General features: G+C 42.0%; 3 protein-coding genes across 5 annotated transcripts; 1 reads left to right on the top strand and 2 right to left on the bottom strand.

Moving 5' to 3' along the window:
• Positions 1 to 869: 869 nt before the first annotated feature.
• cmss1 (cms1 ribosomal small subunit homolog) lies at positions 870 to 18,399 on the top strand. The gene is made up of 10 exons (XM_049727255.1): positions 870 to 1,030; positions 15,119 to 15,258; positions 15,557 to 15,616; positions 15,678 to 15,816; positions 15,882 to 15,941; positions 16,063 to 16,165; positions 16,259 to 16,319; positions 16,493 to 16,580; positions 16,649 to 16,737; positions 18,112 to 18,399. The coding sequence occupies exons 1-10, from the start codon at positions 982 to 984 to the stop codon at positions 18,193 to 18,195; spliced, it is 873 nt and encodes a 290-aa protein (XP_049583212.1). The 5' UTR covers positions 870 to 981; the 3' UTR covers positions 18,196 to 18,399.
• LOC125973274 (filamin A-interacting protein 1-like) lies at positions 2,445 to 6,307 on the bottom strand. 3 transcript variants are annotated; one of them, XM_049727252.2, is made up of 3 exons: positions 6,142 to 6,307; positions 3,663 to 5,230; positions 2,445 to 3,557 (listed from the first exon to the last, which is right to left on the bottom strand). In XM_049727252.2, exons 2-3 carry the CDS (start codon positions 4,978 to 4,980, stop codon positions 2,671 to 2,673), a joined length of 2,205 nt encoding a protein of 734 aa, XP_049583209.1. In that variant the 5' UTR covers positions 4,981 to 5,230; positions 6,142 to 6,307; the 3' UTR covers positions 2,445 to 2,670. The 3 variants fall into 3 exon arrangements, with proteins under 3 accessions (XP_049583209.1, XP_049583207.1, XP_049583208.1); XM_049727250.2 differs by having other exon boundaries at positions 2,445 to 5,230; XM_049727251.2 differs by lacking the exon at positions 6,142 to 6,307 and adding an exon at positions 5,507 to 5,659 and having other exon boundaries at positions 2,445 to 5,230.
• On the bottom strand, positions 6,167 to 11,720 carry LOC125973279 (filamin A-interacting protein 1-like). Its single transcript, XM_049727258.2, has 3 exons — positions 11,487 to 11,720; positions 11,196 to 11,369; positions 6,167 to 10,846 (listed from the first exon to the last, which is right to left on the bottom strand). The coding sequence occupies exons 1-3, from the start codon at positions 11,580 to 11,582 to the stop codon at positions 10,640 to 10,642; spliced, it is 477 nt and encodes a 158-aa protein (XP_049583215.1). The 5' UTR covers positions 11,583 to 11,720; the 3' UTR covers positions 6,167 to 10,639.
• Positions 18,400 to 18,506: the final 107 nt, after the last annotated feature.

Raw genomic sequence — 18,506 nt, 5'->3', positions numbered from 1 at the left:
CTGCTGGCAAAAAGAATGCTGAACCATCATAGAGTACATACAAATATTGTTAATTCATTCATTCATTCATTCATTTATCTTCTGTATCCTCACAAGGGTCGCGGGTGGGGTTGAGCCTATCCGAGCTGAATTACTGCATAATTTATCCTTGCTTTGTTCTTGATGAGTTTTTATCTCGGCAAGGATAACACACATCAAATCTGTTATGTATATATTATCATAATTAGGCTTCGTTTTTTTAGAGGGGGCAGAGGGTGCTTTAATCAAACATTGCATTCCCCCCCCCCCCGCAAAAAAATGTAATTAGTGTAATTTAAACACCAAATACATGCAGTATGCAATTGCTGTGGGAGGCTCTCTCCTCTACTACAGCTGCACCAGAGGGGCACAGTTCCAAAAACGTCCTCAGCTTGCTCCTCTCATCTCAAAGTTGGAAAATATTCCCAAACTAACTAGAGGACAGAGTGTCAAAAACATTTTTTAAATGCACATATGTGATTCTTATGCGATGAGGCCTTATTTCTAGTGCAACCAAAATAAAAGAATACAGATCAACAGAAGGGTTGTTATTATCACTAAAATATTGCATTGAATTATCAAACTATCAAAGATACTTTTGTGTATTAAAAAAAAAAAAAAATCTGGTTATGCCATGTTAGATTTTTAAACGAGGTTAAGTGATTAAGCAACGCACTGTTGGTGAACACACCCCTTACTGACAATCTCAGCGTTTGTTTCCTTTTGCTTTCAGTACGAACTCGTTGAAATCAGGAGACCAAGTGAAAGTTTTAGGAATGTAAATCGGGTTGTTGTCCAACTCCCTGTGTGTGTTGCCTTTTTACATCTTAATTTTTAAATCACAGTGTGTCCTCAAGATTTTTTTTTTATTTTAGCAACCTGCAGCTTGTGAACGCACCCACAACCAGCTCACACATCCGTTCATTTGATTGGCTACACCATCCGAAACGTCATCGTGCAAAAATGGGGGACGACTTGGGGGACGAGTGGTGGGAGCATGGCCGTGAATCAGGTAAAATGTTACTTTTTAAAGTATTATATTGTATTATGTGTCTAAAAACATGCGTCTACGTGTCTTCTGTGCTTGACGAATTGGTGTCTCGTGTGTAATCGTTGTTAGTTGTTGCTCACTGTAAGCTAGCTTTAGCCATTCATCACTTTGCTGGTAATTGTAAAACTACTAAATAGTAATTATTTACATATTAATAATAACAACACATTATTACAAGTGAGCCAGCAAAGATAGAAAGATGTTGGCACACTTGTGTGCAACGCTTCCCTTACTTGGGGCAGGTAAACATGTGAGAGAGAGTAAACACGTGTGCACATTCCCACGTAATACCTTTTAAAGTTAGACAAACTTCACATTGTAACTTTACCTTTATGTTTTTGCTCATGTAGCTTACCTCCAAACAGTCTGTAACATTAATGGATTCTTTATAAGCGCGTGATGGAACGCAGGACCTTCCAACTTCTGTTGCTTGTCAACTGCAGTTCATAGTCTGGCCGACAGAGTGCAGCCACACACTCTGGTGGTTTTTAAATATGTTCAGCCTGGTAGAACAAGCGCATGGAAATTGATGGATGAACAAGAAACTTATTAAGAAAACCAATAACTATGATGTAATTATTTTAGGTAATGTGTAATCAGATTATAGTATATATTATAAAAATGTGAAATTAATTTGAGGGGGCGTGAGGGGTCACAAAAAAGTTGAACGCACTATTTCTGTGTCACTTCCATACTACATACTTTGTGTTGATCACTCCATAAAGAAGAACTCAACCACCCAAAATTCTTGACTATATTTGTTGTATGTGCCCCCACTAGTCTAAACATGGGATTCTGGTTAATATTGCGTTTGTGGAAAGATGAGTTAAGCAGCAAAACTTACCCATTTTTATCCACCTCAGGGGGCAGCCATTTTGCTTCTTGCTGTGACTGAAAATCACAGTTGACAGGTGACAACCAATCACGTCTCAACTTCAGAAAACTGCTGAGGTGTGATTGGTTAAGAGTTTCATATCAATCAATTAATCAATCAAAAACTACAGAAGAGGATTAGGGCCAGTGAAGGAAAAAAAAGGGGGGGTGACAGGATTCTGACTTTTTATCTCAGAATTCTGACTTTAAAGTGAGAATTCCCATTTTAAAGTCAGAATTCTGAGAATAAAGTCAGAATTCTCACTTTAAAGTCAATATGTGTTCTATTTTTGTTTTTGAAAAACATTGAAATATGCCTCAGCCACTTATGCTCGGTGGCTGACAATATTTAATACCGATAATAGTGCTTGTTTATGATTTGTCCCTAAAATGTCACACTTAACCTTTTTTTTAATTGTACTTTTCACAAAATAAGTAACCATTTTTGACAACGCATGGTGACAATTTAACCAGGTTAGCAAGTGAAAGAAATGTCCACACATTTACAGATAGGATATTTTACTGCAGTTGATTTGTGTCATTCTTATACAAGCGGTAGAAACAAGTCACACAAAATGTTATTTGGTTAAGAAATATCAAGTCAAGTGTATTGTAGCAAACTATGGCGTGTCCAAAAAAAACATGTATTGATTTAATTGCAAAGTCTCAAGGGGGGTGGGGGTATAAAACAGAATGTCAATTGGCCGGAGATGTTCACACGTTTTGTGCTACATAGGGGAGTGTGAGGCGGGGGATGTAGCAGGCGATATGGTAATGCTACTGGTAATCTTGCCCACACCTTTGACATGGCAGCCATTTGCGAGTACTTGAGTCCTCTGCTCATGTCGAAGGTAGTACGGCCCGACAGGCGGCGGCATGCCGTGAGTTGGGAGATATGGGTTCCCCAGGTGAATGTGGATCTTGTTGTCTTCTGTGGTGATGATGCTGGGACTGGAGTCAGGGCTACCGGAGCACACGTGGTGCCAGCTGTTCTGCCGCTCAGGAGTCTTGCAGAAGGCGCCCTGGCTCTCGATGTCGGTTGGCTCCGGCGAACATGTCCTGACGGTTAAAATCTGGATCGGAAGGTCGGGAGTTGCAGAGCGGGATGAATTTGGACTCATAACTCGAGAGACGGGCGTCCCGTTAAGCAGGGAGATGGTGCGGTCAGGACTCGAGGGTGGCGTTTTATTCTGGATGATGGTGATTCTTTGGTTCGGGGTGTTTCCGCCAGATGGGATGAAGGCTGTGCTGGTGTAGGAGCCGGAGGCGTCCGTGGTGGGGCTGCTGATCTCAAGGGTGGCCGTGTTGAGAATGTGATGAGGGGTTACCTTGATTTGAAGCGGCTGCCCCGGTGTGTGCGTCAGCATCATCACGTCCCCGTTGGCTTGGTGCACATGGCCTCTGTTTTGGCTCACCATGTTGTTGGCACTGTTCAAGCTGTTAAGGTTGCTGACGAGAGTTGAGCCCCGGCAGTCTATGACTTCGATGTTGTGGTTCGGATCCTCGTCGTTGTGTTTCTGGCCAAATGTCGCAGGCAGTTGGCAGTCCGTAGACAAGTCGGCCGCCGGCTCGGTTTGGACCTCCTTGGTGGGGCGATAATGCTCTTCGTTCCCACCTGGCGGAAGATTCTTTAAGCATCTGTATCGGTCGAGTTCGCCGCTCAAGTCTTTCATCTCTCGAGCGAGCTCCCGGTTCCTGGCTTCTTGTTGCATTAACTTACCCTGCAGCGCAGAGTGATCTGTCTGGACCCTGCTGATGGATTCTTCTGTGCCCATCAGCTGTTGGAGTTGCTCCTTCAGGGCACTGACCTCTCTCGTGAGCAGCCTGGACTTGACTTGCTCCTTCTGAAGACGACAAAGTAGAAGATGTTCCTGGTTTACATCCTGCTTTTCTGCCTGCTTGTATCCGGAAAGCTCCTTTTTGGCCACCTCAAGCTCCCGGAGTAGAGACTTGGACTTGATCTGTTCCTCCTTGAATCTCTTTTCCAGAGACTCGTAGTCATCCTCTACTTTCATCAATTCTTTCTCCATCATCTCCTTGTCCTGCAGTCTTTTTTGTAGTCTCTCCAGCTCCCATGTGAGTTGTTTGGCTTTATTCTCTTCCATTTGGCACCAAGGACCGTTGTTGCTCGAGCCTTGGGTGTACTTCTCTTCCTTTTCTCTCCTGTTCTCCAAAACTTGTAACCTCTTTCTCATCGTGACCATTTTACTCTCGAGCTCCATGTTTCTCTGCTGCTCCACTGCAAGCCGTGTTTGTAACTCATTCCTTTCCTTTGCCATGCCTGTTATTTTTTCTTCGACATCTGATTTTGAGCTCTGTGCCTCTTCCTCAGAACTCCCCGCGGGGTTTTTTAACCCCCTCCTGCCAAGTTTTCTCTCAGCTTCCTGCAGTCTCTCCGACATGGTCTTTCTGTCCTCCACCAAGGCGGATGTCAGAGACCTGAGCGTGGCCAGGTCATGTCTGATCGCCACCTCGCTTTTCTGCAGTTGGCCCTCACTTATCTCCAACTCTCTCAGTTTGACCTTCAGGGAGTCCACCTCACCTGAGAGCGTCTTGCTGACGTTTGTCTCTTTTTCCAAGCTCTCCCGCAGATTGCAACACTCTTGTTTGCTTTTGCCCAAAGTCTCCTCGATGCGGTCCAATTCGCTAATTCTCCCATTGAGCCTATTCACCTCATCCTTCAGGCTCGAGCAGTTTGTCGTCTCCCTTACCAGTCTGCAGTCCAGATCCCGACACTGGTCCCTCATGCGGATAAGTTCCTCATCCTTCCCTTCCATCTCCACCACCCTTCTCCTCAGTACCTCCACTTCCGACAACGAGCTCGGCTGTCGAGCTCCTCGATCACCGGTCTGCTGCAGCTCCTTGTCCTTTTCCCTTGCAGAACTGTCTCGTTTCTCCTCTATCTGACGACCAAGGCTTGCGTGTTGCTGTCTAAGCGGCTGACTTCGAGCTGCCTCGTCGGTGAGCTGAGCTGTCATAGCGTGATGGGAGCGATGGACGTTTGCGTATGAATTGTGTCGCTCCACCTTAGGATGCATCGAATTTGGCTGCGGTCTCTGTTTCGCTCCACTAACCTCCTGGGCAATACTTTCTGTGATCACGCTCAGTTCTTTCACATGACGCCAGTGGTCCTCCAACAGGTTCTCCAAACTCCGATACCCCTTTACAAGCAGCAGTGCAAAAGCCTTCAGCCCGTTCAGCTCCTCTTGAAGAAGCGATATGTCTCGCTTTCTGATGGTCTCCTTTAACTCCTGGTATTGTCGTTCCTTTACAATCAGGAGCTTCAGTCTGTGGAGAGTAAAGGGGGCGGGGGGAGGGGGGCATTAGTTATGTCCGAAGAATGCCTTTGAATGAGTTTACAGTGTAACTCTGTATTACATTCATCAAGGACATGAGGTAATGTTTAAACTTCCCCACTCTCTGGCCACGGCTGATAAACACAAACGATTTCCTTTTGCGGCTTGTTTAGAACATAAACATTTATTTAATCCGGAGGAGAACGCAATCATTTTCCTCTCCTTATTCAAGAACGTAGAACATTTTGTTCTCTCCCCGTGTACCAACCTGTAAACCTTAACACATGTCGCCGTGTCATCGGTGTAAGTATTGTCGTCCGTGTGGTCTTAGGCGCTGTGATTTACGATGTTTTCACAAGCGCAGCAGATGGTTCCTTGTGTGTGGCATTTGTTAATTAAGAATTTTCTTTACACACCAGTACCTTTTAAAACATCCCCCCCCCCCCTCTGTGCCCTGCAAATAGACGCACGGCTCTGAAAGACATGCATTCCCGGTGAGTCACAGACAATTACGTACCAACTGCGACTTTTAAACGAGCCCGATCCAAGCAAGATCTATTGTTCGACTTCTGCAGAACCGATATTATTCTTAACTTTATTGGCAGTGCGTGTCCATTTCAGATTTGTATCCCTCATATTTTAGTACTGTCATATTTTATTGATATGTCTCCGTTCCCAAAACACAGTTTCATTGTAAAACATTCCAGATGACTCCAAAGTACTTTTCTGTTCTGCATTTCGGCTGGAAATAATTGTGGTATGTACAGTAATGGTAAATAATGGTCTTTTCGTAGCGAGAAGGTAATTTAGAGGTCTATTAAATCAGCGGCGGCCGCTCTCAAAGTGACAATCTAACTTTTAAAGCACAAGAACAAATTGCTCAAATCTTCCAAATCGTCCTACCTGCCATTCTGTGTCACTTTCCTTCAAAATCCTCAGAGATTAGTTGGCCTCAAATCTTTCACCTCTCCCTTCCCGGAGATCCCAGTGATGTGGACATTCCATGCGGAAAACCAAACATTATGAGAAGTGCTCTGCGCATGGACTCTTTCTCGCAGTCAGTGGCACCCATTACATCATCGGCCAGTCCTTATATGGTTATAGCCGAGACTGCTGTGTGTGTGTGGATGTGTGTGTCAGGTATTCCTCACGTTCTGGGACCATAAATCTGTTAACACGCCGTGGAGACCATCGTTTTGGTGACAAAGAGAGTCTTTTGCAATGGCATGTCGTGGTTATAAGTTAGGGTTAAGTCTCCAGGAAAGTTTAGAATGTCGTCTGAAGTGATGGAAATACGATCGCGTGTGTGTGTGTGTGTGTGTGTGTGTGCGAGTGTGTGTTAGTGCTAGTGTGTTTTTACTGGAGTTGAGCCCATTCCACATGAGCTCATTGTGTAGCCATGCCAAAGAGGCTAATGGGAAGGACAGAATGTGTTGGCATGTCCAAAGAGCTGCAGTTCATCTAAGCATGTGTGTGTGTGTCCGTGTGTGTGTGTGCACATGTGTTTTTCTTGCATATGTTTTAAAAAGCGGCATTTTTTTAATTCTGTCCTAGCGGTTTTTGCTTGGGGCCTGATAACCTGACTGTGAGATGACATCATCACTTCATCGGTTCACAATTGCATCCATATGTTTTTCTCTCCACCCCCCCCCGAAAACCCTTAATACATCTCTCATTCAACAAGTCGCAGCTTTTTATTGGCCGAAATTATAAAATGGTCAACCGCAGTTTTCACTTGGCGGCAGCGGCGGTGTCCTGTTGTTTGTCGAGTGTTCAGCGCATCTTTCCGTTCAAGCGCGGGAGGGTAGTTGACGAAAAGCAGCGACGCGTTCGTCATATCCTGTATAAGTCACGTCTGACGACAACCCGAAACGGAAAATTTCAGTTTTGATAAATCACCGCACACTGCCAATAGTAATAGATAAACAAACATCCGGACTTCTTCTTTTTACAGATATTAACGACAGGGCCTCATTATGAAACATTTAGGTATTAACTTTATATTTGGCTTAGCTAGCATAACATACCTAAAAGAAAATCTCAGTATCTTTAAGTTAAGTTTAAATTTCCAGCAGTTTTAATTGGCTAGAGGTTAGTTGGGTAGAATCCTGTTGTTCGTGTAATTAATTGTCGATTAATTACATTTTGAAGCAGTCGATGGAAAAATAGAAGCGCTAGACCACTAGACCCTGAACGAGTTTGCCGTTTAAAAATAAGGCAACGTGATGTCATCTTCCCGAATGTTGTACGATAGTCACAAATCTAATTGATGGGTCATTTTCTCGTATTCCATTAGGGAATGCTCCTCCCCCGTATGCAGTATTTACCGTCGTTTTTAAGTCATTCGATTTTTCCGCTATGCCCACCAAAGGCTAGATGTTAAACGTTGCGAACGGTGAGCGACCTCCGCATTCCGATCCACACGCCTCCACGACTCCTGCCGCAGAGTTCTCAAAGTCCTTGTTCCCATCGCAGACCTGACATCTGCAGCGCTCGTCCTCAATTACAAGCATGAGGCCATCCCGCAAAGACCTTTCCAAGAAAGGCTTCAAGCGTTGAATGATATGTAATATGGCCCCATGTACCATGACAACCGAATGTCCTATTTTCATCTAGGGGTGTAATTTCACCAAAAAATATATTTTTTTTAGCTTCTGCCTCTAACAAATGAGGCACAGCCAAAGTTATGTGCCGTAGATCCTCAAATTGTTGCCTCTGCTGTAGTGCCGGTGAATTTAACAAAGCACTAAAGAACCACAAAAACAGTTAAATCTCTCTCTGTCAAAGTCCGTTTTTTTTTTTTTTTTTCCCCCAAACACAGCTTTTAATGTTTCTCCCATACTTTTCAGAAGAGCGGGGTTTATTCCATGAGAAGAAAGAAAAAAAAAACGCATCTAAGCATTGAAAAAGTTTATCGTGGGGTCTTGGTGAACGGTATGGTGAGTTTTTAACAAATTGCTAAAATCATTGATTCAGGGTTGTTACATCGCTAAAATGAGTCATCCATCCATCCATCTTCTTCCGCTTATCCGGGGTCGGGTCGCGGGGGCAGCAGCTTTAGGAGGGACTCCCAGACTTCCCTCTCCCCAGCCACTTCGTCCAGCTCATCCCGGGGGATCCCAAGGCGTTCCCAGGCCAGCTGAGAGACATAGTCTCTCCAGCGCGTCCTGGGTCGTCCCCGGGGTCTCCTACCGGTGGGACATGCCCGGAACACCTCCCCAGGGAGGCGTCCAGGAGGCATCCTGATAAGATGCCCGAGCCACCTCATCTGGCTCCTCTCAACGTGGAGGAGTAGCGACTCTACTCCGAGTCTCTCCCGGATGACCGAGCTTCTCAGCCTATCTCTAAGGGAGATCATGAGTCATGATCCATCAATTGTTGATTATGTCAATGCAGATGAGTTTAAAGAAACTTTTTTTGTTAAAGTAAGATGCTTTTCCTTACGGGATACGTTTTTTTTAAGGAAGGGGTTAAGTCTACAGTTAATGAACTGACGTGGAGACTCAAGTGTTCGTACGGCGCACACATGAGAGTGTTTAATGTCAAGGATGCCGTCGCCCGATGACAGACCAGGACCATATGAAACGTGCGTAATCTGATGGCAAGTGGCCGGAACAACCGCGTTGTTTCATTCCAACGTGCACATGACATGCAACAGGGATCAGAGAACTGCGTAAGAGATGATCCGCAATAACTGGAATAAATTCACCGTATAGTTTTGCATCTCACATGGGTCGTCTGTTTCGCACATGGCTGTTGGCGGAACTTCAAAAAAGACGAATACAAAAGCTGTGATGAATGTTTCTGTTTAGAAGAAACAAACAGAAGCAGATTGAGAGATTTTTTTTTTTGAAGGGTTTTGATGTGTGACATTTTGAATAATTGGGCGTACAAACGAGCATTGAAGAAGTTTGGAAAATAAATTTAGGACAGGTGGTCTCACCTTGCGATTTTAGTGCATTATTTTTCCCAGCATAGTGCTCTAATTCAAATTTGTGTGATTTTTTTTTTTTTAGATCTACCGGAATCGAAACATCTGGCATTATTAACGGATTGCCCAATCACATTTTTATTCAATCACTGACACTGGCAGGCAGCGATGGTGCATATTTGAAAGAGACTTGTGCAATCAGTAACAAAAGCAACAAAGTCGATTCAGGCTTTGTTGTACGTTGACAAATTATGTTGATCTTTAAATGCATTGTTAGTTTTTTTTTTTTTTTTTACTTGCATCAGATGGCATGTCATAAGCGATCAACGGATTTATTTTACGTACGTCCTCATTTTGGCTGGAGCTTTTATTAATTGGAATGAACACATCTTGAAATTAAATTGAAAATAGTATGGTTTTTAAACGTCATGTTTGGCCAACTCGAGTGTTACCCAGAAGGTGTCAGTTTCTGAAAGAACATTTTATATGTGTTTTATGTGGCGTGATTATTTTTGGTCTTAAATTGCAATGTTCTCTTCTGGCGGCTCACTTTAATTGTTTGCGCTCTTACCAACAAACGCAGGCTACGCTTCCAAAAATCCTCCATAATTAGATTTCAGAGTCAGCGGACTGTGAGCTCAAATAGGATCACTCCACCAGACCTAGCCATACCCACTGGCCTAGCCCCGCCAACAGACCAAGCCATAGCCACAGGCCACATCTGAATACAGTCGTTATTTGGAACGGGAAACGTTTCAACTCCCATCAATTTTTATCCCATTTGCTTCAGAACTGGCTGACCAAGGGGGCAGGCAGGTGCCAAAAGTATTCGGTACGTGTAATCACATGTTTGTGTTTACAAGCGGGGTCCAACCGAGTCCAGGCTGCAATGGACTTTCCAAGTGGAGGAACTTTAAATAAGCCTTTTGGATGAGTCCGGGCTAAAAGGGCTCACATGTCGGGCTCACACTACGTCGGGAAGTCCAGATGGTTTTCTGTAGTGTGCTGCAACACTTAAATCACTGTACAACTTTCATACCAAGAGGAAGAGGATGGATTTTAACTCAAGTTAAGAACACAATTACATCACGTCTTGTTGTTGGGTTTCTTATGGCTTACAGTACTCTGCAAAAAATGTTATGCCAGTCTTCTTGTTCCTTTTTTTTCAGCAATGCTGTCATGACCATCTGTAACTAAAGTGTGAGTCATATGGAGACAGCTTTTAATCTTCAAGTGGTAGCACAAGTGGAAAGAAATAATGGCACAGCAGATTTTTATCCGTCCACCTGGTCGTTAGTCATATAGGTACTTATCGCTAATAATTAGTAACTAATTCATCTATGGTTATAAATATATAGATTGTATTATTTTATAAATATTCTTTTTAAAGGAACCATGTCATGCTAAATCAATTTTTGGAGCCTTGCTACTCATTCCTGTTTATGTGTATGTAGAAATTGAATGTGAAATTCATTTTTTTTTTTGCGAATGAGTTTTATGTAATCCTGTACGGACTAACCTCTCTCGGTCCTCCTCCAGTAGCGCTATAACGTACTTATACTTTCGAACGAAATCCCAGTGGTTTCTCGGCCGCTCTTCATTTCTACTAACAGCATCTCTGCGAGCGTTCGATACCTCAAGAAGCTCCTCCCTCCTCTCGTTTGACCTTTTGCGGGACTGTATGAAATGAATGAGATGCAAAAAGAATCCAAGAAAAGCATGATAAAGTTAACATGACAAGAATGGGATTAAATTCGTGAAAGATTAGGGTGAGTTTGGTTTCTATTTTGATTGCCTCGGTAACAGCGGAAGATCATGACGAAAAGTACTCTCAATCAAGTGAAACCAAAACAATCCAGATGGGTTGCAAAATCATTATGGTATAATTGCTTTGCCGGCAGTACAGAATTACTCAACGTGCAGTGAAGCAGCAGTAATTAATCCGCTTTTGTCAGATGGCGCTATGTTCACCTCATTAAATTTGATTACCGACTCTCTATGGTGTCTCGTTTCTTCTTATTGGTACCTCGGCAGTCGCTGTTTTCCACATATCCTCAAGGTAGTCCTCTTGTTGCCATCGCAGCCAGTCCCCGTGCAGGGAACGTAACGCCTCATCCAGTCCAATAAAACCGTAGCGGGCCTTCAGTAGAGCCGAGTCTGTCTTCTGTGTTTTCAGCACTGCAATGACTTCATCTCTCGCCTGGCGTGACGGAACAGCACAACAATGAGTTTACTCAATTGTTCCGAGTACTTTATGGGGCTCACGAGACATGTTCTACATTTGGCTAAATCCAAAAACTTTCCACAGTTATCCCACCTGAAGCTCTCCCTCCAGAACACTGAGCAGGAACAACATGTCGTCACGGGAAAGATCTTCTCTCAAACGTTTCCTCTTGGCTTCCCTGTTATTCATCTGAAATGAGATCTTGCTACGTTTCGATAAAAAAAAAAAAATGCAAGACTGTACGTTGTTTTTCTTGGGATCCACTTTATTCCAATGAGCTTGCACGCTACTTTCATGAGGGGGATGGATTTCTAGGAGGAACAGAAGAGGATAATCTACATTTAGCTTTTTTTAAAAATCATTTGACTGAAGTCCAAGAACGATAAAACGGCAGCAGGCCACATGGCATAACACTATGGCGGACTGTGTTATCGGTTTTGCAGATAATTCGATGAAAAATGCTCCCCTAAAAAAACTTTTCTGGCCATGACGTACTTGATGATCTATAGTTCCAAGCAGATGACCTCTGAACCAAGACTGATTGCTAAGAGTGAACTGTAACTGAATCCATCTAATGGGTTGAGGTTTCGATCGGAAGGTTTTCTCCACCTCCTAATGGAATATCAATCTGAATAACTCTTGTACCTTTAATTGAACTCTAAACTTGGTTATTGTTTCTGTTTCATTACTTTTATTTCTTCAGATGGCCTTGGATTGATCGGTCTCTCGTTCCATTTTTGCTTTTAAGAAAATTCCACAAAGACTCTGGATCGTTCGTCCACAACATCCCCACTTAATGATGACACGCCTTTATAAACAGTTGACTACTTCGCCTATCTAATTATTTCAAGTTTATCTTTCGTGCGTTTTATTTTGCTTTCGTCCATAAACCAGACCTTCCTGTTCACATTCTTGCAACCAAGAAGAGGGTGATCTCACTTTTTGTTTGTCGCGACGGATTTTTTCTCGTGTCGCAATAATCATGACTAAATCGGAATTCCAGAAAACATTTCATTCTTGCAAAACAAATTCAACCCAAATTTTTCCAAATATGGTTTGTGTGAGGTTTTTTTTTTTTTTGCCCTTAGGTGGTCTGTTCATTATTGTGTTTGCCCGGGCCCACAAATCACATGGCAGGCATTGAGTTGGAAAGCCAAACAATGACTGCTTGCTGGTTCCATAATGTAATAAATATGCTCAACATTTTTAGGCTCTGATGTAAACTGTCCTCTGAGAAGTTTTTTTTTTCCCTCTCTCCTCTCTAATAAGAGTTCTTTGACGGAAGGTTGTGAAATTCTGTTAGCTATTTTGTGTCCTTCTCTCACAACACACACACACCCTTCACTCCTAAGATGTTAGATTCCACAATTACTACATCACCGCTAGAAGTATGATTCATATGATTGCTGTCACTTGAGGGCTTAGCAATGTACCATGTGCCAATAAAAATTAGTTCTTCAGAAGATAAAAAGCACGGAATGAAATTTAATGGGAGGAATCCATCACATGAGTTCATATTAGATCAAGTGTAAGTCTTGTCTCTGATGAGCAGCTCGGTTTCAGTACTTTGAAATGTGATTTTAGACATTTCTATTTTGACTCTCCCAAAATAGCCAACCCGAACCGTTCCACTTTTTAACACCCTTTTGAAGGGGTAGCAGCTGTATTTGAACGACACTTTTTTTTTTCGTGTTCTGTCATGGCTGCAGCGCTATATCGTCTTTTTTTTTTTCGTGCAAACCATACATGACCCCCCCTTTTTTTTTTTTTTTGTGAAGGCATCACTTCATGAATCTTCTCACAAGACGAGCAGCAACAGCCACAAAAGACTTTAATATTGATGATGATCCATTTATTATCGAAAGCCACACTCAACAGTCGCTCCTATGCCTTCCATATGGCCGACAACCGTAGCAACAGAAGCAACATGCCGTTTTAAATCTGTCATTGTCAACGGGAGCCATCTGTATTTCTCGTTTTATCTATTTTTTTGTCCTATTGCCTTGAAGGGATGACGTGGTAGTCTTGGTGTTAAGAGTATAAATTTGGAATACACAATGCGAAGTCTACAAAGATTATCCGTAGCATCGATAATGGTCAATGCAGGATTACGGTAAGCGTGTAACCCTAACCCCTCCACACACACACTAAAAACAAAAGGTAATTTTCTGTTATCCATTTGTTATCGTTGATTGCCCAATGACCTCTATTGATGGACCGGTCAAAAATGACAAGGCAAGAGGTATTTTCTATCTTCTCGACTTCTTCCACTTCCGTTGACTCCTATTGATTTGCTGTTATCTGATCCGATCGCTCAGAGGGTGAGGGGCTTGTCGGAGACTGACTGTCTTGTCGTCGTTGTTTTTGCACTTAAGTGTTCTATACTAGTTTTTTATGTGTCTAATAGTTTGCTTTCCAACTGATGTCGTGTAAATAGGTGGTTGACACAATGACCACTTCTTAGAATTCTCAGTTATTAGATTTATGGATATGTATGTGATGCAAATTGTCTTTCCAAAAAAATATATAGTATAAATAATATTCTTGGTAGTCAAATTTACCACTTTAAAAAACAGTGTCAAATTCCTACCCATAATTATTTTCTAAATAGTTGTCAATGACTCCCAGAGGTAAATTTTAGACTTTTTAAATTTAAATAATATTGATGATTGATTTTACGCACAATCAACCAAAGACTTTCCCATCATTAGTTTTACTTTTTAAATATCGGCTTGTTAATTTCTCTCATAAGTGTAGACAAAGGACCAACGTTAGTCACATTTAATTGCAAATAATATTAATTAAGCATTCATTTTCACCATTGTCAATTAAGATTATCTTTAATAATTGATATAGAAAATATGTATTTTTTCAAATTATGTCAAAAACGCTAGTTTAATACGGAACTCCGGATTCAGATAATTTTTTTGGGCGGGGGTTGTTTTTTTTTTTTTATCAACTAATGTAACATTTGCTCCAGAATACACGACATTTTACACATAAATTTGCTCCGACTCTTTTGAACTTCAACTTATAAATGTCACGCACAATGAAAAAAAAAAAAAATCATGCAAAATTAAGGTGACTAAAATAGCATCATTATTCGTAATTCAGTGCTATCAAGCAAAAAAGACTTACATGCAAGGCAGCTGTATCATTTGTCGCAGATGTTTCATGTAAGCTTTTATTGGTGACCCTTCACGCTCTCCGGTGTGTCGACATCTGAGTGTCCTCAAATCAACCTCACTGTCGTGAGGCAATTACTGGGCTTCGTCCATCAATAGAGGACAAATGGGGTGGGGGGTCAACTGATGGGAGTCCCGTTCTGGACTAATGACACTCGATGAGTCTGGCTGTGATGGAGTGGCTAAAGGGTGCAACCATGTCTGGACAGAAAGCAAACAGGCAGCCAAAAGTGATTGTGAACTATAATCCTGCGCTCATCTTTTGTCATTTTCTCCCGCACACCTCTGACAGTAATGAGCCCGGCATAGGAAAAAAAAAAAAAAAAACACAAGCAGGCGGTCATGATGATGGATGCCATGATGCTACTAATGCTTTTGGGGATGGAGAAATAAGAGGACAAAGATGAGAGTCAAATGTGAATTGATGGTTCTCATCCGGCCACAACATTAGGAACATCTGAACCATCTAATTTGAATCGTACTTCTGGAGCTATTTCAATTTAACACCTTTTTCCTTTTTTTTTTATCTTTGTATAACAGATAGCGCCGAGGTGGATGGGGAGGCTGAAAAGGGGAAGAACAAATCAATAAAAGGAAAGCCGAATGTAGCAAATAACGCAAAGAAGAGGAAGAAGCTAACGGAAAAAACGGTGCCGGCAAAGAAGAAAAAGAATGAAAAGGTATTTCTACAAAATATCTTTTCAAACACAGCAAAACACTTCTCGGCCAAATTATCAAATGAAACCCGATAATGCTGAGTGAGCAATGAGATTATTTTTCACAATTCTCCATGATTGAAGAACACATGAAAAAAAATTGCGGTGCCATTTTACATTGGAACACAAACGGTTCCAAATCAGCAGACAGCAGCCAAGCATGACATCACTACAAATAAAAACCTTCTATCAACTCAAATCCCTAATCCTGTCTTCACTTGAGTAATTTGCTGTCAAGTTCACCACATCTGTGTTGCGTCAGGCGTCAAACATTCCCAAGCAGAAGAACGAGACATCAACCAAATCACCCAGAACGCGAAAGGTAGGCCAAACCAGTGTTGCTCATCTCCAAGGCCGAGGTCATAGTTCAACTGCATTTCCAGAGGAAGAAGAAAACCATTACGGATGTGTTGGCCGCCTCTGACCCCAAACCGGGATGTCCTGCAGACCTTCAGAAGCTCCTCACAGGGTACTTCTCAGACAAGCGCTCTGTGATCGAGCAAGAGGAGCTCAAAGTGCAAGGTGAGTCATTCGCATTTTGACCTTTTGACATCTTAAGATTTCTCCCGCCTTTTTTTTTTTTTCAGATTCTTGCTTCCTGGCCTGCAATGACCTGACACACACCCTCTCGTCCTATTTGAAGCAGAGTGAGTGTCATTGTTCACATTCTTGCTGTCATAGTAATTTACAAAAATAGGGTCCAAGTGAAATGGTTGCAGGAGGGCCGTTGTCCTTCTAATTTTTTTTCCCTTCTTCTTCTTTCATCAGTTTGTCCCAAATGGGCAAAGGTTCAGAGACAACACACAGAAAAAAGATCGGTCGTGCTGCTTATCGTCTGTAGCTCTGCCCTCCGTGCCCTCGAGCTGATAAAGTAAGACGTTTCATTTCTTTGCATCCCATAATGCAACCAAAAGGTTAAGTATGATGAACCAAAGCATTGTTTCATTTCTTGCTTCTTTCAAAGGCAACTGACGACATTCAAGGGTGAAGCTAAGGCCGTAAAGCTTTTTGCAAAACACATCAAGGTTGGACCATTTCAGTGCAAGTGAATGTTCTAGATTAGGGGTGGAAACTATTGTCGTATCTGCAGCAAGCATTTTTTTCTTTTATTAAAATTTCTCAGTTTTACAAATTGCTCGAGGATGATTTCAGTATGAGAAGTAACACTGGTGCTTGTGTATTTCGGTGTCGTGCGAAGATTGAGGAGCAGGTGAAGCTGCTGCAAAAGGGAGTCGTTCATATAGGAGTCGGCACTCCTTGTAGGATCAGTGCTCTTATTCACCAAGGTAACTGCATACTTTAAAAAAAAAATAAAAAAATGAAACATTCAAGTCATTTATTTCTCTTTCTTTAGATGGATTGGACTTGCAGGCATTGCGTTTTCTGGTTCTGGACTGGAACTGGAGAGATAAGAAGTGCAGGAGGATGATGGACATTCCTGAGGTGATCTACCGCCACCTGTTGGTTGGCACAATATTACATTATACACATTCCGTGAACTTGAAAATGGATCAAGTCTGAATCCTAAATCAATTTTATTTGAAAAATGTTAGTTATTTTCCATTTCCAATTTTTCGGACCACCTCACATACCGCCACAGACCACCAGAGGGCCGCGGACAATCCCTCTTGTAGAGCATTCAACTATTATGATATTTTTCACTTTATTGTTATTCTTCCGGGTCTTTATTATTTGTTATCTTTGTGTGGTAGATCTTAACTACAGGCACTCAGACTTCCACCCACACATTTTTTTGAAGACTCAAAGCCAGATCTCGGCAACATAAGGCTCGGGGGCTGCAGGTTGCCTGCCCACAGTCTGCCTGGCCCACACAATGATATCAAATTAAAAATAAATATCAAATTTACAGAACTTTTAATTTCCAAAAATGATGCTTCTATTTTATGTGCAAAGCAAGGCAGAGAGCGAGAACTACCACCGTCTGTAGTGTTGCCAACTTAGCAATGTTTTCGCTCTCTTTAGTGACCTTCTTATTTATGGGGCACACAACAACCACTGCAACAAAGGAAATGCGAATAAAATAGAATAGAAAGCTTTTTATCGTCAACTTCTGTGTTGCAGATGCAGGGAAATTGCGGTCATGAAAACATAAAAGACAGCCAATAATAAAATTATAATGACAAGCATAATACATTTTGCTCGCCTCGAGGATTTCTTGATCCCCGTGCCCACGGCTTCGTGACAGAGCGGCTGACCTCATCGCATCACTAAAATTGAAAGAAGGCAGTTTCGGGATGCAAGTGGGGTCAAATAGACAGAGTTACCATTGCCGACTTATTGTTGTCACGGTATTGTCTGGGTAAACTTACCCATCTCCTCCAGCTAACTTAGTACATGTGTTCAAAATAAAAGCTGAGTTGGAACGCTGAACAAAATGGCCGCAGAGCGATCAAGTACAAACAAGTCAAGTCAAGTTTATTTGTATAGCCCTAAATCACAAACAGTCTCAAAGGGCTTCACAAAAATTGACAATTATTCTCAAAGCATCCCCTGATCTTAAGCTCCCAAACACGATAAAATGAACAAGTGTGTGTATCTTGATGGCACTGTTGCGCCCCCTAGTGCCAGGGAGGAGTATCAAACTTTTTTTTTTTTTTTCCAATATCGGTACATAGCTTGGTGTCGATATTTTAAGTTATAAGAACGTTTTCCAAGTCTGTCATAGGAAAGTTATCCAGCCTTGTCATAACCAGTGGTTGCATTTATTTCTTGAGCTTTTGATTCATAGTTTTGCACAATTGTAAGCTGTATTATATTTTCCAAATATTTCTTTTTTGTTTTTTTTTCCCCCCCCAGATCAAACTGGATGTCTTTAAGCTGTTGGAGAGCTGCATCCTCGACAGATGCAAAGCAGATAAAGTGAAAATTGGACTGTTTTAACTCAAGATTGTCAACTTGACTCTTCGCTAATGATTTACACAACACGCTTACGGGTTCAAAGCTTTGTCCTGCGGCATCTTGCTCTTTGTTTGCCCACGCTGTGATTTTTACTGTTGTCAGGGGGAGTGTAAAAATGTGCGACATTGTTTGTTCAACAAAACGTTTTGGCGAGATGTTTTCAATAAATTGACCGTGAAGTGATGACATGTTTGTTTCCAGCGAATTTAAAAGGAAGTCTCTCCTGCTGAGTCTCATGTCATTGATTAGTTCCAAATAGAAAAAGTTTTTTGGGGGAATATACAAACCTAATT

The sequence above is a fragment of the Syngnathus scovelli genome, chromosome 8 (genome assembly GCF_024217435.2).
Source record: "Syngnathus scovelli strain Florida chromosome 8, RoL_Ssco_1.2, whole genome shotgun sequence".
Lineage (NCBI taxonomy): Eukaryota > Metazoa > Chordata > Actinopteri > Syngnathiformes > Syngnathidae > Syngnathus > Syngnathus scovelli.
Note: the sequence above shows the minus strand (reverse complement) of the source record. Positions and strands in the feature narration are given on the sequence as shown.

Excerpts from the sequence above, each read along its gene's own strand:
- cmss1 (XM_049727255.1), top strand. The coding sequence starts at position 982 with ATGGGGGACGACTTGGGGGACGAGTGGTGGGAGCATGGCCGTGAATCA. Across the intron at positions 15,259-15,556 it reads AGAAGAAAAAGAATGAAAAG|GCGTCAAACATTCCCAAGCA; the intron begins GTATTTCTACAA and ends GTGTTGCGTCAG. Across the intron at positions 15,817-15,881 it reads AGAGGAGCTCAAAGTGCAAG|ATTCTTGCTTCCTGGCCTGC; the intron begins GTGAGTCATTCG and ends TTTTTTTTTCAG.
- LOC125973274 (XM_049727250.2), bottom strand. The coding sequence starts at position 4,980 with ATGCATCCTAAGGTGGAGCGACACAATTCATACGCAAACGTCCATCGC.
- LOC125973279 (XM_049727258.2), bottom strand. The coding sequence starts at position 11,582 with ATGAATAACAGGGAAGCCAAGAGGAAACGTTTGAGAGAAGATCTTTCC. Across the intron at positions 11,370-11,486 it reads TTCTGGAGGGAGAGCTTCAG|GCGAGAGATGAAGTCATTGC; the intron begins GTGGGATAACTG and ends CCGTCACGCCAG. Across the intron at positions 10,847-11,195 it reads GGAAAACAGCGACTGCCGAG|TCCCGCAAAAGGTCAAACGA; the intron begins GTACCAATAAGA and ends CATTTCATACAG.